A 21,306-nucleotide genomic window follows, 5' to 3' on the forward strand; every position below is an offset into this window, starting at 1 on the left:
AGAATACCCTTTTTAGAGAGACAGAGGGAGTTAAAAGTTTATACCTGGAATCCTGAAGCAATGTCCTTCAATTGAGCTGCACTGTCCATGTTAGCATTTTCTTTAAAGGCCTAACCGACTGGCAATGCCTGCAGGTAAAGCTTTAGGGGAGGGGGTCATACATGAGGAAGGCTTTTTTGGTCAAATAGGGATTTATAACAAGAGGGCCAGAAATATCTCTAATTTTGGAAAGATCCAAGGAATGCATCTTGTTTCTTTTCCTTTCCTTGCAGCATCTGCCTTTCTAAACTGAGAGTGGGTGCACCAAAGAGGTGGCACACTGCCCAAGCATTTGTTCGCTCTCTCTTCAGATGGAAAAGAGCTAGAATACCATCCAGGCCATCTTCCCATCAGTGCAGGATCACTTCCTACAAGGCCATTTTCTAGAACTTCTCTTCTCACAACAGTTTGGCACTTCCAGTCATGGGGGGAGGGGTAGCTCAGTGGTTTAAGCACTGGCCTGCTAAACCCAGCATTGTGAGTTCAATCCTTGAGGGGCCATGTAGGGATCTGGGGCAAAAATCTGTGAGGGACAATACTTGGTCCTGCTAGTGAAGGCAAGGGATTGGATTCTAATGACCTTTCAAAGTCCCTTCCAGCTCTATGAGACAGGTATAGCTCCACATAACTATTATTAGTCATATTTTCTTTCTTAATTAGCTGACTATTTCAAGACTTCTATTTAGGCATAGTTCTAAAAAAAATAAATAAATAAAGGTCAGGAAGAGTAAATTGTGTTTTGTCTCCAGTTTTACTTCTGATTCTGCTACCAACTCTTTGTATGGCCTTGGCCAAGCCACTTAAACCTCTCTGCAAAGAATCAATCCACATTTGTACAGTGCTTTGCGAACAGAGTGCTGTGTGGAGGTCTAAATAGTTTTATTGAGGTCTGCTCACTCATCCCTAATCCCAATGGAGAAAAAGAGGGAAAGAGGAAGAAATATGGTACTTTCCCTTTTGAAACAAGGTTAGAGTTAATATGGCCACTCCCTCACCCCTCACATCTGCCTTTTATTATTACTAGCGACTCAAGGACAAGTGGACAAACTCTCACAATCAGTCTGCTAAGTGCACTGATGCCAGCCATGGATACATTCCCAGATATATACTTGGGTATATACATTTGCCACATGTAATAGCGTAACTTCAGAATTAAAGAAAACTGTTTTAATTTTAAGATAAGCACAGAGTTCCTATTGCAATGCTGTAAAATAAAATCTGCTAGCAAAAGCCACACAAAAAAAAGTGATTCACTTGGGAAGTTCTATGATGTGCGGGACAATGGGTCTTAAATCAAAGGCATACATTATCATGACTAAGCTGACAGATCTGCACTGCAATGCAGAAAGCTGAGCAATATTCCAACATCTGCACTAGCACACACAGGCAGCTAGAGACAGGACCCAAAATGAATAAAGGGCTCTTCAAGCTCTTACCTGTTACCTGTGCAACAACTGCTTGGGAAATCCTCCGATTGGCAAGAAAGGCTTTGATTTCCTCCTTTATCACGCTGCTGTCCCTCCTACCAAAACAAAACAACAACAAAACGAGAGAGACAGACAGGCCAAAGGGCACTCTGAAGATGTAAAATGGTTTTGTTTCCTTTGCTTAAGGGTGAGGGCCTCTGCCTTGGGAGGGGGGGGGGGAGGTGAAACAGGCAAAATAGCTCACCAGTGGACACTTCTTTTAATGAGTGTCATGTTTGATCAAAGCATCCCAGCAGGCGGATGGATGACTCATAGCGTATATAATTCATACTAGGTGTAGGGCTGCCATATGGAATGTACAAAGTTTCATTACACAGGGATGAATAAATCTCTCACACCAGCATTAAAACTCAGTCGTAAAATGAAGCACAAAAAATAAAAGATAGCAGGGTCTGCATGGTTAGCTCCACAAATGAGGATATCGACAAGCCCTCTAGAACATTTCAAACAACGGGGCTGAAGGAAGGAAAAGCGATTTTGCAACCTCCACCCCAACAACCTCCCTCGCCCCCAAAAGCATGGTGCGTGGGTGCACTGAATGAAGGAATACCCGTCAGCGTTATATCCCTAGTTTTTCTGGAAGGATTATTTTTAAAAAGTGTGGAGAGATGGTACAGAAGGGACTGAATAATTATGCTAAAAGGAAAAGAGTTTACTGGTTTCATAGGGGTTGTAATGTGCAGCTAGCTTAAACTGCAGTAAACAAACGCCTGCGCCTATGAAATTCAGAATCAGTTTTGTTTGGCTTTTAAAAATCAGGTAGGGTTTATTCCTGGGTAACATTTTTTCTTTAGCTTTTTCTGGGCAGGGTTCGGTGATCAAAACTGTAATGTGAACAGCCTAGACTTGGAAAGTGAGAGTAAAACACAAAAACTGCGGGTTCATCATCTCGTCTATGCCCAACCCTCACCCTCCACACAAGAAAACATGGGACATTTCAACTTGAACAAGCACCAAACACTATCTGTGGAATCATGTTCATGAACCCCCAATTCGACAACAGGTAGATTTCAGCAAAAGGAGCGCCTGCCTACTGCTACACTCAACTCTTTCAGATTCCCCACTACGCTGCACCCAAGAGCATAACTAACCACCTCCTTTGTGTTCTTCCCACTCAGCCTCCTTGAGCTGCCACCACACCTTCACTCAGTCCCTCCTTAAAACTCAAGTCCTCCAGGGGTCTGCGAGCCCCAGTCCGATATTTGCCAAGTACACATGAGAAAACATACCACTCCAAAACAACCAATAAATCATAAAATACAAAAAAACCACAACAGAATTTAAAAGACACATGCTAAATTTCCCCATTCATTCTGCCTCTTGCTGGAGCCAATCTTCCATCTCTCATCTTATACACTATTAAGATCACAGATTCTTAATTTTGGAATAACAATCCCCCTAACCTTTCCCATACTGCTAAATGGAAGGGGTATCCTGCCTAACAAGGAAGAAGCCCCTCAAAGGGAAAAAAAGATGACCACTGATCTTGACTGTAAGCTCTCTATAGATGAAACATGCCTTTTCGTAATTGTTTTTATTTCAGTGCTGCCATTCTTGGCCCTACATAACACACAAATAGAGGCAGTCCTGCCCCAAGGAGCTTACTATCCAAAAGGCAGATAAGACATGATATACTGCAAGTTCTTCAGGAAGGCATTAACAGAGCCATTTCCCTCTTCTCCCATACAACACTGGGAAAGAGAAGGCATTGGACTGACATCAGTCAGTGGTAGAGAATCTCATAGGAGAGGAGGGCTATTTCCAAGGGATTTGAATGTGGTGAGGATGGAAACAGTGCACTGAGATGAGAAAGTCAATCCAGGCTTTGGAAAAAAATAAGATTGAAGAGGGATCTGTGATGTAGCCCAGGACAAATGTGCACAGGGCTCTGAAGGGGAGGGTGGCCAACGGAGGACAAACAAGGGGATAATTATCTAAGGCACCTCTCACACTATTGACACTACAAAAAACCACTAAACCCCCGCCCCTGAGCTGCAGTTCTCCTCTTAAAGGGTTCGTCAGGCTGATTTACTGAACCTTCTACAAGTTTTACTAACCTCATCAATTCTTCCACTTTGTCATCTACGTCCAAGTCCTCTTCAGAGGCTTCAAAACTGTACGACCTTTGAGCCAAGCTGTTTGCAAGTGGATAGCGAGTGGGCGACATCTTCCCATTGAACGCTGACAACCTCTCGTTACTCTCCCTCCCATTCTGATTAGTAGTGCAAGGCTGTGGGGAGGTGTCGTAACTGTTGCTAGGTGACGGGGACATCCCAGAATGCTGAGTCTGTGTAGAAGCTGTGGCTGTAGAGGAAGACGCTGGGACATTGTTGGTACTGTTGCCATAGGAACCGCCTCCATAGCTAGACCGTCTTCCAAACTTGTCACTATGCTCTTGATCGAGACGGTCCAAGGTTTCCAAGGCGTGGAGGATTTCGTGTCTGGTCATTCCAGTACGTCTCAGGCGCTGAAGCAGATCTATCTGCTCTATAGTAAATCTGGGTTCATCTGTGTAGTGAGACATGGTTTCCAGCAGCCTAAAAATAAGGTGAAATGTGAAAGCAAACAGTTTAGTGCAAAAGCTATCTATGGGACATGAACAGCACCTCAGGTATGGCACTTAACAGAAGACAATAGGCCTGATTCTGGTCTCATTTACACCAGTGTAAATCGTGCATGTGAGAGGGCAAGCAGGCCCAATGGGTGGAATCCCTCACCCATTGAACTCGACGGCAAAGCTCCCATTAACTTCAGGTTGATTGTTTGCTTCTGGTAAAGGATAACTTTGCACAGTTTTCAGATAATACCTCACTCTCTTACTTCAAATCCCGCCCAACATACCTTTGGATTACTTTCCCACCCCCAGCTCCCTTTTCTGCTCTCTTATCTTCAATAAACATGCCTTATGGAATGACAACAGTTGCTCCATAATTAAGGCCGCAACTGAGATTCCGTTATATGCCTAATTTTGCCCAACCGCCAAATCCCCCAGCAAAGTCCCATTGGTAGAGCCCTGCGTTGATACAAAATTTATATCCACATCTTATCTGCAAACATGGTCTGTGGATATAAAGTAGAAAGCCGCAGATTTGCAGGGTTCTACCCATTGGTCTCGAAACTCACAGGTTAGCACTGGACCAGAGGTACAATTGTTTTAGAAACCTTCAGTGATTCAGAAAAGGGTTCATGAGTTATGATTCCCTAATGTCAGAAGTGTGATGAGTTCAAGTAGTCTTAACTTTCTTGAAGGAAGGAGAGAGCTGAAACCCAGTTTCTTGAACTTCCCTAATTGAAATCTAGTGCCCCGCAGCACCAATGTTTAGTTGATTGAAGTTCGATTTCAGAAGTTGTTAACTATTGAATCTGGAATATTGCCATGGATCACCAGACCTGACAAGCAGAGTGCAGCATGTCAAATTACTGTTAGAGACCTGAGCTCTTTCATTTAAAGAAACAAGGCCCCAGCCTTGTTCTTTGTAAAGGCAGATCTCATGTGTAATCACTAGGGAGGCTTGTCAAAAAAACTTTTTTCCTCCTAAACTTCGAAAAATGGTGGACAATATCCTAAGGCTTGCTGGGTACTCCCCCTTCCTGGCAGGCCTCAGCAGATCCATGGGAAATGCCATACGACCCCTTAAACTTTCTCCTCTCAAGTCCCCCCCACAACAGATCTTCTAAAGTCTGCAGGAAGCAGGCGCCCTTCTCTCAGCCATCAGAAGATCTTGGAGGTGGCAGCTGGAGGTCAGAGGGCAGCATGAGAGTGGGGCAAAAATTATGGGGGCATTCTCCCCTTCCTGTGGTCCTACAGAGTCGGTGGGAGCGGAGAAGCAATGGGAAACTCTCTGAAGGTGGTGGGAGAGAGAGCTGACAACATACTAAGTGTGTGTGGGGAGCCCTACGGAGCATATTAAAACCAGTGTGGGAACGGAGCCATGATGAGAATCCCAAGCCTTTACAGGATTGGGGCTGCCTGCCCCAACAACCCTGCACCCCCAATGAACTCAGTGTTTATGTCTATGCTAATGTGGACACGAGGACAAATGGATATAAATTGTCAGTCAGGAAATTTAGGCTTGAAATTAGACGAAGGTTTCTAAACATCAGAGGAGTGCAATTCTGGAACAGCCTACCGAGGGAAACAGTGGGGGCGAAGGACCTCCATGACTTTAAGATTAAGCTGGATAAGTTTATGGAGGGGATGGTATGATAGGATAACGGGTTTAGTCAATAGGTCAATAAGGTGCCACACTGGTAATTAGTACAAAGGGTCAATGTTGGGATATTGTTAGCCTTTTCCAGAGGGTCTGGCTGGAGAGTCTTGCCCACATGCTCGGGGTTCAGCTGATCGCCATATTTGGGGTCGGGAAGGAATTTTCCTCCAGGGTAGATTGGCAGTGGGCCTGGAGGTTTTTCGCCTTCCTCCAAAGCATGTGGATTATCTGCTACTTGAAGTCTTTAAATCATGATTTGGAGCATTCAACAGCAGAGTCAAGGTAGTTCAGGAGTGGGTGGATCGGCTTATGTGGCCTGCATCTTGCAGGAGGTCAGACTAGATGATCATAATGGTCCCTTCTGATCTTGAATTCTATGATGCTATGAATTCTATGATTCTATGATTCTCTCTGTGCTGGGCCAAAGGCATACAGAAGCTGCCGTGGCATGGCAGTTCCCAGCCCTGACTACTGCTGGGGTTGGTGTGGATAAATGGGGGGTCCTTTCCGGGCAGTCACACCCCAAGCTGGAGTTCTGTGACCTGGGGGAGAGAGATGGGCCATGCTAGAGTCACGCTGCCATACCATGATGCTGATACAGGGTGCATGGGTCCCTTTAAAAAGGGTTTTGCCCTTGTAGATGGCATCCCAGGGTACAGAGGGAGGGGCACTGAAGCAGAACCTCGCGCCTCCAGTCCTGCACTGCTCCTCACAACTGTAGAAGTGGCTATGGCTGCGTTCTTAAAAATGATTAAATGATTAAATGAACTAATGTGCATTTTTCTTCTGAAGTCCACAAGTGTGTATGTCCTCACAACTGCTCCCCATTGTTGCTGCCACTAGAGGAGAGATGGGTGGGTAGGGGGAGAAGGATTCACGGGGACTCATGCCCCCTCCAGGTGACCCTAGATGAGAGGGTGGGATCAGGCTGGAGTCACGCTCCCAACGCTGCTCTCCTGCTGCCACTGGCAGTGTATCACTCCCATGAGAGTCTGACTTTTATGGTTGATTAGTATTAATTTCTCCAATAAGGATTATTTTAAATTTGAAAAAAACTGGCTCCCAACTTAGTTCACTATATGCAGAGTGTAACAGTCAGTGTAGAAATCTAATAACTGAATGGAATTGCAAACAATTAAGAGATGGAAGCCAGCTCCCAGATCATTTAGCTCAGTTCTGAAGGAAAATGAAATTATACATACTGTAGGGAATATCCTTCTCTGAATTCCATTCCATTTGTTTGTCTTTCTATTACCAAGGTGCCCTGAACTGTACACAGTGTTCTAGTGGTTGTCCAGTAATTTGTCTATACTGCCAAACAAAGGTGGATTCTTAACTCAGGTTTGCTAATTCGAGTTAAAAATAGGAGAGAAAACATAGCAACTCCAATTTTAACTTGGGTTAGCAACTTGAATTCAGCCTCAAGCTTTAACTCAAGCTGCCAACCTAAGTTGCCATGTCTTCACTGCTATTTTAACTGGAGTCAGCTACTGAAGGTTAGCTAACCCCTCTTAAGAACACACACTAAGGGTACGATCGATCTATCAGGGATCGATTTATCACGTCTTGTCTAGATGCGATAAATCGATCCCCAAACACGCTCCCTGTCGACTCCAGAACTCCACCAGGGCAAGAGGCGGAAGCGGAGTCAACGGGGGAGCCATGGCCGTCGATCCCGCGCCATGAGGACGGGAGGTAAGTCGATCTAAGATATGTCGACTTCAGCTACGCTATTCTCATAGCTGAAATTGCATATCTTAGATTGACACCCCCCCCGCCCCCAGTGTAGACCAGGCTAAGGCTATGTCTACACTTAAACCGCTACAGTGGCGCAGCTGCAGCTATGCTGCTCTACAGCTTCAGTGCAGACACTCACTACAGTAACGGAAGGTTTCTCTTGTCACTATAGTTAATCCACCTCCCTGAGACGCAGTAGCTTAGTTGACAAAAGAATTCTTCTGTTGACCTAACCTTATCTACACTGGGGGTTAGGTCAGCTTAACTACGTCACTCAAAGGGGATGGATTTTTCACACCCCTGAGCGACACAGCTGAGTTGATCTAAGTTTTCAATGTAGACCTGGCCTAAGTATTGTATCACGTACCTACCAACCCTTGGGTTGGTTCACAGCACTTTCCAGTTTAATAACATCTACAGATTTAGGGCAGGATGCTAAAATGCATTACACCCACACAGAGCCCCAGTGACTTCATGGGCTCTGGAAGGACCGGCGGCCTTAATATGCTCGTTTCCTCAAGCTGGAATTTACATCTTCCAGTTCCAATGTAGACACACCCAAAGACTGGCACTATGCCAGGCAAGAGAAACATTCGCCACAGCCTGCAAGGAGCCAATCGGCTTTTGGTTTATCCAGTTTTCCTTTCCCAGCTCTCCATCACTTCTGAAAAAGGACCGTCAACAATTCTGCAAGTTTGTTAATTAATTGTCTTAAGTTCATGCTCACATGCTTTAAATTGTGAGTCAGACACCCAAAAACCACGAGCCAAGAGGTTGTTTTTTTTAAAATAATATACATGAAAGACTTATTTGCTTTGTGGATTTTGAATGGCAGGTCACATTTTCAAGATCTTCTACTCAACCATGAGGACTACAAACTTGATTTTGTTTTTAAATGAAAGATGAGCTTCTCACATATCCAAATGCAAGAGCTGGGACTTCAAGAAAAATACCACATAATGTGAGACTGACAATAAAAGTCACAAGAGTTGGCAACACTAGAACACGTTCAATGTTACCAAGCATCCATGGCATTTTAAAGAATAACTATACTGAGTTTTTAGTACAGTTGTTTTAACGATGTCTTAGTTACTTTCTAGTTCTTCATACCTCCTTTTTCATTTTCCTTGTTAAAGACCAATTTACAAAGCAGTGAAGCAAACCGGCCACTTTAGAATAATTAATTTCATCCACCTCATTAATTAATGGACATTCTCTAGTACTTTATCTCCACATATGTTTGTATGAGCCTTTTATTCTCCTTAACCCCTTTGGCTAACATTAATTCAATTTGCTTTGTTTAGTGCCCTCTTTTTCCTGCAAGATTTAACTAACTGTGAAAGGATCAGCAAGCAAAACTAAGGTGGGGGGGAGGATGGAGGAGAAAGGACTGCAGGTACCCTGCGCGAGTGATGGCTATGATGTGCTAAGGCTGTCAAACTTTACTGCCTATATAACAAAATATCTGCAACCATTGCAGATCTTGTGCTGTAATCACGTACAGTATCCTCTGATCGGTTACCAAAAGCCGGCCTGATGTAAAATACTAGCGAAACATGGTGTATGTCAGTTTTGAACCAAACCATTTAAAACCACAGGACCTATTTTGGCCATGTTTACTTAGATGCCAAATAGAAAAAAAAAATCTAAAATGCCAAGTATATTTGTATTTTGTATGTGGAGGTCCAATCCTCAGCTGATGCAGGGGGGCAGAGCTCCACTGGTGGGCCCATGGTATCTAAATATTTATAATGCACCTAAGATAGACAAAGTGAGTGATGTAATATCTTCTATTGGACCACATTCTGACAGTGAAAGAGAAAAGCTTTCGAGCTATACAGAGCTCTTCTTCAGATCTTGACCACAGCATCCCTATGGATAGAAATTCCATGCTTAAACAATAAGAGTATAGAAGTAGGAATATACTACCAACCACCTGACCAGCATGGTGATGGTGATTGTGAAATGCTCAGGGAGATTAGAGAGGATACAAAAAAACAGAAAACCCGATAATAATGGGGGATTTCAACTATCCCCATATTGACAGGGAACAAGTCACCTCAGGATTGGATCCAGAGATAAAATTTCTAGATGCCATTAATGACTTCTTGGAGAACATAGTCCAGGGACCCACAGGGGGAGAAGCAATTCTTGATTTAGTCCTAAGTGGAGCACAAGATCTTGTCCAAGAGGTGAATATAGCTGAACTGCTCAGTAATAGCAACCAATGTGATTAAATTCAACATCCTTATGGCGTAGGGTGGGAGGGGAGTGGAGCGCATTCCAAAGAAACCCAACACGGTAGCATTTAAGTTAAAAAAGGGGAAATACACAAAAATGAGGAAGCTAGTTAAATGGAAATTAAAAGGAACAGTCACAAGAGTGAAATGCCTGCAAGCTGCATGGAAACTTTTTAAAAACACCATAACATAGGCTCAAACTATATGTCTACCCCAAATTTAAGGAAAAAAATGTAAAAAGGACAGAAAAAATGTCACCATGGCTAACAATGGAATAAAAGACGTGGTGAGAAACAAAAATACGTCTTCAAAAATAGGAACTCAAATCCTACTGAGGAAAACAGAAAGGAACAAACTCTGGCATGTCAAATGTATAAGTATAATTAGTCAGGGCAAAAAAGAATTTGAAGAGCAGCTAGCAAAAGCCATAAAAACTAAAAAAAATCAAAAAAAAATCTATAAGTACAGCAGAAGCAGAAAGCTTCCAAACAATCAGTGAGACCACTAGATGATAGAGGTGCTAAAGGAGCACTCAAGGAAGACCAGGCCATTGTGGAGAAGCTAAATCAATTCTTTGAATCAGCGATCAGGGAGATTCCCACACCTAAGCCATTCTTCTTAGGTGACAAATCTGCAGAATTCTCTGAAGTGATCAACTAACATGTGGACAAGAGTGATCAGTGGATAGAGTGTACTTGGACTTCTTCTGAATGCTTTTGACAAGATTCCTCACCAAAGGCTCTTAAGCAAAGTTAGCAGTCATGGGATAAGAGGGAAGATCCTCTCATGGATCAGTTACTACTACTAGATATATCTACCCTAGCACTTTTGTTGGTAAAATTGTCAGTCAGAGGTGTGAAAAAAAACCACACACCCCTGACTGACTTAAGTTACACCGACAGAAGTGCTGGTGTGTACAGCACTATGTCAGCAGGAGACACTCTCCCACCAACATAGCTACTGGTGCTCATTGGGAGTGGTTTAATGATGCCTCAAGAACCAGGGGTCACACAATGAAATGAATAGGCAGCAGGTTTAAACAAACATAAGGAAGTACGTCTTCATAGAATGCACGGTGAACTGTGGAACTCGTTGCCAGGGAATGCTGTGAAGGCCAAAAATATAACTGGGTTCAAAAAGAAATTAGATACGTTCATAGAGAGTAGATCCATCAATGGCTATTGGCCAAGATGGTCAGGGACGAAGCCCCTGCTCTAGGTCAGCGATTCTCAAACCGAAGTGGGTTGGGACCGCATTTTAATGGGGTCACCAAGGCTGGAGTTAGACATGCTGTGGCCCGAGGCAAAAGCCCAAGCCACACTCCTCGGGGGCCAAAGCCAAAGACCAAGGGCTTTAGCCCTGGGTGGTGGGGCTCAGGTTACAGGCCCCCGGCTTGGGGATGAAGCCCTTGGGCTTCAACTTTGGCCCATCTGGGGCAGCGGGATTCAGGCAGGCTTAGGTTTCAGTCCCCCCTCCAGGGGTTGTGTAGTAATTTTTGTTGTCAGAAGGGGGTCGCGGTGCCCTGAAGTTTGAGAACGCCAGCTCTAGGTGCACCTAAGCGTCTGACTGTCAGAAGATGGGACTGGACGACAGGGGATGGATTACTTGATGAATAGCCCTGTTCTGTTCATTCACCATGAAGTACCTGGCACCAGCCACTGTCAGAAGAGAGGATACTGGGCTAGATGGACCTTTGGTCTGACCCAGTATGGCCGTTCTTATCTTCTTATCCCAACCAAAAAGGTGCAGAAGGAAGACGTGCCACCTCTGCAGCATCGTTCTCTGGGGCCCAGTCCTGCCAAAGCCACTCCGTGAATTCAGGCTGTGTTGGTAGGACAGCTGCTCTCCATACCCTCTCTCTGCCCCCTCTGTAGTTTTAAATACTCCCCCTTTACAGGTTGGAAACCTCCTTGAGGGACCAGCAGACTGAGTGTGGTCTCCCCAGAATTAACTTCTCCTGAGGGAACCCCAGAGCCAGCTGGACTCTAGCCTCTGAGACTCTGCTGACTGAGGAGGTGGAATGCTTGGCCAGATCCAGGTAACTCTGTCCTGTTGTGACAATTTGGCCTACAAATATACCTGAATTGTGAGCTCACAGCTGCAAGGAGTATGTCAACATTCATAAGATAAGGAAAAGGATAAATGGACACAAATCAGACATTAGGAATGGCAATATACAAAAACCTGTAGGAGAACACTTCAACCTCCCTGGCCACACAATAGCAGATCTTAAGGTGGCCATCCTGCAGCAAAAAAACTTTAGGACCAGACTTCAAAGAGAAACTGCTGAGCTCCAGTTCATCTGCAAATTTGACACAATCAGCTCAGGATTAAACAGACTGTGAATGGCTTGCCAATTACAGAACCAGTTGCTCCTCCCTTGGTTTTCACACCTCAACTGCTAGAACAGGGCCCCATCCTCCCTGATTGATCTAACCTCGTTATCTCTAGCTTGCTTCTTGCTTGCTTATATATACCTGCCCCTGGAAATTTCCACTACTTGCATCCGAAGAAGTGGGTATTCACCCACGAAAGCTCATGCTGCAAAACGTCTGTTAGTCTATAAGGTGCCACAGGATTCTTTGCTGCTTTTACAAAACCAGACTAACACGGCTACCCCTCTGATTCATAAGATGTTACATTAATCTGTAACAACAAACGTGGATGGGAAAAATACAAAACGGAGATGGAATAACTAAACAAAAAGGCCAAGCTAATATGATTCAAGGACTGTGTTTAAGTTATGCTTGTTAAAAAACAGGAGATATGAAGCCAGAAGTTAATGAACCAAAATTGGTATATCAGATATTAGGCCTAATTGGAAGGCAAGATAATGAGGGGATGGCCTACTTCACCCATCATTCCCTTTTTGGGTCCTTAAAAGAAAGATTTGGTGGGGACAGTATACAAAAAGAGAGACTAAAAGAACAGACAGAGGCTACTGGAGCGAGCTTCACCATCATGGCTGCCACCTTTACTGTTTTCTGGGACACTGGGCCTAACATCATCCTGTTCCTAAGAAATGTCCTGGCCAGAATGTGCCAGAGAGAGAAAGAGAGAGAGGGATCCAAATGACATTGTCACCCCTACCAGATCCAACTAAATCCCAAATATCATCTGGGATGACAGTTATGATCATTCTTAATACATCTAAGACTTCCAGACAAGTGGGCTTTTCCTTTTAAGGGTATGTCTACACTACGGGATTATTCTGATTTTACATAAACCGGTTTTGTAAAACAGATTGTATAAAGTCGAGAGCACGCGGCCACACTAAGCACATTAATTCGGCAGTGTGCGTCCATGTACTGAGGCTAGCGTCGATTTCCGGAGCGTTGCACTGTGGGTAGCTATCCCATAGTTCCCGCAGTCTCCCCCGCCCATTGGAATTCTGGGTTGAGATCCCAATGCAAAAACAGTGTTGCAGGTGATTCTGGGTAAATGTCGTCACTCAATCCTTCCTCCGTGAAAGCAACGGCAAACAATCATTTCGCGCCCTTTTCCCCTGGATTGGGAGCTCAGCCAAGAATGCAAATGCTTTTCGGAGACTGCGGGGACTGTGGGATAGCTCGAGTCCTCAGTACCCCTCCCTCCCTCCATGAGCGTCCATTTGATTCTTTGGCTTTCCGTTACGCTTGAGACACAGCACTGTTCGCGGGGCTTTTCCTGTCTACCTGGCCAGTGCATCCGAGTTCAGATTGCTTTCCAGAGCGGTCACAATGGTGCACTGTGGGATATCACCCGGAGGCCAATACCGTCAATTTGCGGCCACACTAACCCTAATCCGACATGGCAATACCGATTTCAGCGCTACTCCTCTCGTCGGGGAGGAGTACAGAAATCGGTTTAAAGAGCCCTTTATAGCGATATAAAGGGTCTCGTTGTTTGTACGGGTGCAGAGTTAAATCGATTTAACGCTGCTAAATTCAGTTTAAACGTGTAGTGTAGACCAGGCCTAAGACTGGACTTAGCAGCAGCAACAGCAACATCTCTAGCCTCTCTCAACTATCTTCATCTATTTTCCCCACAAGGACAGTTACTACCATCTTTGATACCATCGAAGAGACTGTCAAGCAACAGGGAGGGGCTCCTTTTAAAAACTCCAACCGAAGGGAAAGGGAACCAGGGATGCTGTTAAAATGAAAGCCTTGTTTAATACTTTACATTTCGCCTGCTTTAACTGTTTTATCTTCTTTTCTGTATCTTTAATAAAAGGTTAAAAGGATTTTTAATGATGTGTTTGCTGTAGTGCTATTCAGGCTGAGGTCTCTATATACCAAGCCCTGGACCTCATTTAACACTGTTTAATGTTAGACAGTGACAGGGTTATGTTAATACCTTTGGTCCATTTATTCCATCTGAATCAATACAACAGCCCCCACTTCCATGCTCCGATAGAAGAAACTGCAAGTCTAAACATAACATTTTCCTGCCCTTGAAGAACTGCAGGGTCTCAACGCGTGGATGAGACGATATTGTAGGGAAGAGGGGTTTAGATTTATTAGGAACTGGGGAGCCTTTCGGTAAAGGGGGAGCCTATACAGGAAGGATGGGCTCTACCTAAACCAAAATAGAACCAGACTACTGGCACAAACTTAAAAAGGTTGCAGAGCAATTTTTAAATTAAGGGCTGGGGGAAAGACGACAGGTACGGAGGAGCACGTGGTTCGGATACAGACACCCCTTAGGGGAGGATCTATTTATGGAGATTCTCTATATCCTAGTAACAAGGAGAGGATGGAAAATGATAAAATATGGGTAGGACCTGATGAGAAACAGTCAAATGAAAAAGAATCCCATTGAATTACATCACGTAATGGCTGACAACTAAAAAGTGACTTTTTTTTTAAGTGCTTACATACAAATGCTAGAAGTCTAAATAAGAAGATGGGTGAATTGCAATGCCCCATATTAAATGAGGATATTGATATACTAGGCATCACTGAAACTTGGTGGAATGAGGATAATCAATGGGACGCAGTAATACCACAGTAAAAATATATATCAGAAGGCCAGAACAGGTCGGGCTGGTGGCGGAGTGGCACTATATGTGAAAGAAAGTAGAGATAAATGAAGTAAAAATCTTCAATGATCCAAACTGTACCAGAGAATCTCTATGGATAATAATTCCAAGCTTGCATAATAAGAACATAGCAATAGGGATATGCTACCGACCACCTGACCAGGATGCTGATAGTGACTGTGAAATGCTCAGGGAGATTAGAGAGGCTATAAAAATAAAAAAAACCTCAATAATAATGGGGGATTTCAACTATCTCCATATTGACTTGGTACATGTCACCTCAGGACGGGATGCAGAGATAAAGTTTCTTGACAGTTTAAATGACTGCTTCTTGGAGCAACTAGTCCTGGAACTTACAAGAAGAGAGGCAATTCTTGATTTAGTCCTAAACTGAGCACAGGATCTGGTCCAAGAGGTGAATATAGCTGAATCGCTTGGTACTAGTGACCATAACATAATAAAATTTAACATCCCTGTTGTGGGGAAACACCAAAGCAGCCCACCATGGTAGCAGTTAATTTTAGAAAGGGGAACTACACAGAAATGAGGAGGTTCGTTAAACAGAAATTAAAAGGTACAGCGCCAAAAGTGAAATCCCTGCAAGCTTCATGAAAACTTTTTGAAGACATGATAATAGAGGTTCAACTTAAATGTATACCCCAAATTAAAAATATACTAAGAGGACAAAAAGAGTGTCACCATGTCTGAACAACGAAGTAAACGAAGCAATTAGAGGCAAAAAGATATTCTTTAAAAAGTGAAAGTTAAATCCTACTGAGGAAAATAGAAAGGAGTGTAAACTCTGGTAAGTGAAATGTAAAAATATAATTAGGAAGGCACAAAAAGATTTTGAAGAACAGCTAGCCAAAGACTCAAAAAGTAAGATACATGAGAAGCAGGAAGCCGCTAAACAACCAGTGCGGTCACTGGACGATTGAGATGCTAACGTAGCACTCAATGATGATAAGGCCATTGCGGAGAAACTAAGTGAATTCTTTGCACTGGTCTTCACGGCTGAGGATGTGAGGGAGATTCCCTGATCTGAGCCGTTCTTTTTAGGTAACAAATGTGAGGAACTGTCCCAGGTAGAGGAGTCATTAGAGGAGATTTTGGAACAAACTGATAAATTAAATAGTAATAAGTCACAAGGACCAGATGGGATTCACCTGAGAGTTCTGAAGGAATTCAAATGTGAAATTATAAAACTACTAACTGTGGTATGTAACTTATCATTTAACTCAGCTTCTGTACCAGATGACTGGAGGACAGCTAATACAACGCTGATTTTTAAAATGGGTCCAGAGGTGATCCCGGCAATTACAGGCCGGCAAGTCTAACTTCAGTACGAGGCAAATTGGTTGAAACTATAGTAAAAAACAGAATTATCAGACACATAGAGGAACATAATTTGTTGGGAAAGAGTCAACATCATTTTTGTAAAGGGAAATCATGCTTCACCAATCTATTAGAATTCTTGGAGGGGGGTCAACAAGCTTGTGGACAAGGGTCATCCAGTGGATATAGTGTACTTAGATTTTCAGAAAGCCTTTGACAGATTCCCTCACCAAAGCCTCTTAAGCAAAGTAAGCTGTCATGGGATAAGAGGGGAGGCCCTTTCATGGATTGGTAACTGGTTACAAGATAGAAAACAACGGGTAGAAATAAATGGTCAGTTTTCAGAATGGAGAGAGGTAAATAGTGGTGTCCCCCAGGGATCTATACTGTGACCAGCACTGTTTAACATATTCATAAATGATCTGGAAAAGGGGGTAAACCGCGAGGTGGCAAAATTTGCAGATGATACAAAACTACGCAAGATAGTTAAGTCCAAAGCAGTCTGTGAAGACTTACAAAGGGACCTCACAAAACTGGGTGACTGGGCAAGAAAGTGGCAGATGAAATTCAATGCTGATAAATACAAAGTAATGCACATTGGAAAACATAATCCCAACTCTACATATAAAATGATGGCATCTAAATTAGGTGTTACCACTCAAGAAAGAGATCTTGGAGTCATTGTGGATAGTTCTCTGAAAACATTCACTCAATGTGCAGCGACAGTAAAAAAAGCTAACAATGTTCAGAATCATTAGGAAATGGATAGATAATAAGACAGAAAATATCATATTGCCTCTATATAAACCCATGTTACTCCCAAATCGTGAATACTGCATGCAGATGTAGTCGCCCCATCTCAAAAGAGATATATTGGAATTGGAAAAGGTTCACAAAAGAGCAAATAAAATGATTAGGCATATGGAACAACTTCCATATGAGGAGAGATTAATAAGATTGGGACTTTTCAGCTTGAAAAAGAGATGACTAAAGGGGGGATAATAGAGGTCTATAAAGTCATGACTGGTGTGGAGAAGGTAAATAAGGAAGTGTTATTTACTCCTTCTCATAACACAAGAACTAGGGATCACCAAATGAAATTAATAGGCAGCAGGTTTAAAACAAACAAAAGGCAGTATTTCTTCACACAATACACAGTGGAACTTTTTACCAGAGGCTGTTGTGAAGGCCAAGACTATAACAGGGTTCAAAAAAGAACTAGATAAGTTCATGGAGGATAGGCCCATCAATGGCTATTGGCCAGGATGGGCAGGGATGCAAAACCATGCTCTGAAGAGTCCCTAGCCTGTGTTTGCCAGAAGCTGGGAATGAGCGACAGGGGAGGGATCACTTGATGATGACTTGTTCTGTTCGTTCCCTCTGAAGCACCTGGCATTGGCCACTGTCAGAAGACAGGATACTGGGGCTAGATGGACCACCGGTCTGACCCAGTATGGCCATTCTTATGTTCTTCACGAATGTGCCCCACCAAGGAGCACGACTTTGCCCACCTGGACAGAACAATATCTTTATCCACCACTGAAGTTCTAGATGGCAGAATGCAGCAGATGTTTAACAGCTCAGAGGAACCCTAAAAAACAAGTGTAGGGCAGCAACAGAATAAGAACTTCATGTCCTATTGAAATTGCATGATACTGTGACATTGAGCCAGAAAGGGTTAAGCAATTAGGAAGGTTAAATGACCTAAATTCAACCTTTAGAGACATATTAGAAAAGCATGTGAATGGTAATTAGGGCCATTTCATGTTAAATAGACTAGAGCTTTGATATGCAAACCTGAATTGTTAGAGAATTGGGGGTAATACTAATTGTGTTTATTTATATCTTGCTAGACATTAACCATGTGAACAGACGGTTCCTGTCTGTTGCTATCTCTATTATTCAGAGATCAAAAGGGAATATTACCATTTAGATGAAGCTTGGGTGTAATAATATCATTGTCTATATTTCTCTCTGAAGTTTGTAGTAAACCGTCTATGAACTGCTTAATGGATAATTACCGTATGCTGATGAATGCAACTAGTTACCTGTGTATGTACAGAAAATAGGTGATTCTACTTCAAAGCCACAATGCTCCACCCAAGGACTGCATGCTGTCAAGAGGCTGCCAGTGAACTATAAAAATAAATCCTGTATCGCAAATCTGCTTAAGCTTCATCAGGAGAAGTTTGAGTCGCAAGACTGATGTCCCCAGCTCCAGTCTGGGTCACCCTGATATTGGACTATAACCTATGGAACTAATTTTGAAAGAACTTTTTGCAACTCTGAAGCTCACCATCTCTGCTACGAAACTAACCTAAGAACTTTATTCGTATCTGTATGTATAGTGATCTTTTAACCAATACTCTCTCCCTTTTCTTTTAAAATAAATTTTAGTTTAGTTAATAAGAATTGGCTCTACGCATGTATTTGGGTAAGATCTGAAATATTAATTGACCTGGTGGGTAATGTGTCCGATCCTTTGGGATTGGTAGAACTTATATGAAGAACAAGATTTTCAGTAATCCTCCTCATCATTTTTGGCTTGACTGTCTGGGTGGAAACCCAAGGCTGGACTGTTTCAAGGGAACTGTGTTTCTGGCTTCTGAGTAACCAGTAAGGTATTGTAGAAGCTGTTTTGTTGTTGGCTTGGGGAATTTAAGTATTAGAATAACCACCAGTTTTGGGGATTGTCTGCCCCATTCTTTGCAGTTTGCCCCGATTGAGCAATCTCAGTGTGGACTCCCTTGGACCCTGGTCACAGATACGTCTAATGGAATTTAATTATTCAAATGGGAATCAGGCCAGAACACCAGGGCTAAAATCCCTATTTTTGAGAGAAGTTTTGGGCTCCTTAATGGCCACAAGTTGTCATGTTTCTCTATCCTGCCTGCTGACATGAATGTGATGTACACTGGCCATCACTAAAGAGATTTCTTTCTGCAGGTCTTCTGGGCCTGGCAATCTCCATTAAAATGCATTGCTCTACCCCACAAGCTCTGAAAGACTCATGAGATTGCAGAAATGGCTGCGCTTTTTGATGCAAAGCACTATACACATTTGATATGATGGTTAGACATCTAGATATGGGCTGAAGCCAAAACGTTGAGAACTAGATCCTAAACTTGGATGATTTTTGAATCACAATTCTAATAAACTCATGTCAATTGTGACCTGCAAGATGCGAACATGTTCAGATACACATCAGCAATGTACAGTATAAACTGCTGTGTCGCAGGTAATAGCATTATTCTTCATCCCATTAAGCATGTCATCTACACTCCTAATTTTGTTTTATAAAAAGATCATTTGCAACAGATTACTGTTTTTTGGGTGCCACTAAATATGACCTTGTCCCTTGACTTTAACATATGATTTGTCTTCCCTCTTTAAAATTACATTTACCAGTGAGTTATGACCCTTTCAACCATAAAAATGGTAACAGTATTCTCTGGATAATGTCTATCCGGCACAAAGCTGATAAACAGTAACTACAGAGAGGTTTAAATCAACACAGAGTTGCTTGCAGTTTGTTGCTGATATAAACTTCTTAATCACAGAGTTTTTATTCTGTGTTTGTGACTTTTGTGCTGATGAGAAATGCTGACCTTGCAGCCTTGGTGACTATTTCTCTATCCACAAAACAGATACAGTGCACACAGCAGCTGTACAAGCTTCCCTCACACCACCCCCATAACATACAGTTAAGTCTCCCTTGAATCTTAGGCCTCTTTGATGAGACCACCAGCAAGAGTATCGCTTGCTACCAATTATGGTGGTGCTTTTTATGCAGTTTATTTGTCCAGTTTGACTGAGACCAATAACTCATTTCACACAGGCTAACTGGCTGAGCTAATAATTTAATGTCATAACCAATTCAGGCTGGATTTCGACCAATGTCTTTGACGTGAAAGTCTATTCTGCCTTCAGCCATCCAGGCTGTCAATGTTTTAGCCTCTCCATATATACACGTTGTACATTATGCCCAATTTATACTATATAAAATGTTTTTCTCCTAAGACATTTTTATATATGTCCCCAGTCATCAAGAAGAGGCTTCAACCTTCTAGTCTCTTCATTTTCTCCCCTCCCTTTTCTGCCTTTCATCTTTCGTGGTTTACCAGTGCTGCTCATCCCTGCAGAGACCTCAAGCAAGAGAGCTGCCTTTAAAGCTACGATCACTCCACACAACGGCCAGCATGGAACACACGGTGAATAGTGTAACTAGCTTCCCTTAGTTTGGTAGTGCCCACTACTACCAGCTCCAAGAGACAGAGACTTCAAGGGTGTTTCCCATCCACCTGTAGGTAAGAGAGGCCTTAGGAATAAGTTAAGTTGCGCCACACACGGCACAACATTGTAAGGGGCATTAGAACTAGAACCATTAATATGCCAGTTCTAGACCGTTCTTCAAAAACGATCAAGTTTTCTGCTCACGCTGTTGCCTCTTCACAAGGGTATGCCATTTTTGTCTTAGCTATGCACAGCAGGCAGCCGTCTCTCTGACAAATCCCAGAAATGTCCCAGAATCCTTTGTGATATATTAAGGCCATGTCTACACTGACAGGTAGATCAGCTCTGCTGCAATCTTGCAGCGGTGTCAATGTAGCGGGTCTGGTGAAGACCCGCTAAGTCGATGGCAGAGCGCTCTCCCACGGACTCCAGTTCTCCAGCTCTCCAAGAAGACTAAGTCAGTGGGAGAGTGCTCCCGTCGGCACAGCGCAGTGCAGACACCATGTTAAGTTGACCTAAGCTATGTTGTCTTCAGTTACGTTATTCATGTAACTGAAGTAGCGTAACTTAGGTCGACTTACCGTGGTAGTCAAGACAAGGCCTCAGTAATGCCACCTTTGAAGCTACAGTCAGTGCTACGAAGGCTGGGTTGCAATTAAGTACTAAGGACATGAGTCTCTTCTCTGTAACACTTATAGATTCATAGATTGTAGGGCTGGAAGGGACCTCGAGAGGTCATTGAGTCCAGTCCCCTGCCCTTATGGCAGGACCAAATACTCTCTAGATCATCCCTGATAGACATTTAAAGCAATGTAAAGCAATAGTATCTCCAGCTACTTCAATGGAGTTTTACCAGTGTACAAGAGAAAAATCAGGCCTTAAAAGTGCTCATCGTGTCAATAAATACAGAGCCATCCCTACATGTAAGATAGCATAATTAGCTTTTACAGCTGAATGCCTTAGTTCTGATTTTCAAAGAGGACTCCGCTCCCATTCATCCT

At 43.1% G+C, this 21,306-nt stretch overlaps 1 protein-coding gene across 8 annotated transcripts in view; it reads right to left on the reverse strand.

Moving 5' to 3' along the window:
• The window catches only part of HMBOX1 (homeobox containing 1), a 147,131-nt gene that overhangs the window by 61,480 nt on the left and 64,345 nt on the right, over positions 1 to 21,306 (reverse strand). For all 8 annotated transcript variants that reach the window (XR_005595931.1, XM_039529435.1, XM_039529441.1 and 5 more), the window contains exons 3-4: positions 3,584 to 4,063; positions 1,476 to 1,561 (exon numbers count right to left, since the gene is read on the reverse strand). Coding sequence is in view for 7 of the 8 variants with exons in the window: in XM_039529435.1 (XP_039385369.1) it covers positions 1,476 to 1,561; positions 3,584 to 4,063 (566 nt within the window). In the remaining variant the exon portion in view is untranslated. The remainder of the gene's footprint in view (positions 1 to 1,475; positions 1,562 to 3,583; positions 4,064 to 21,306) is intronic.

This window comes from Mauremys reevesii, linkage group 3 (genome assembly GCF_016161935.1).
Source record: "Mauremys reevesii isolate NIE-2019 linkage group 3, ASM1616193v1, whole genome shotgun sequence".
NCBI lineage: Eukaryota > Metazoa > Chordata > Testudines > Geoemydidae > Mauremys > Mauremys reevesii.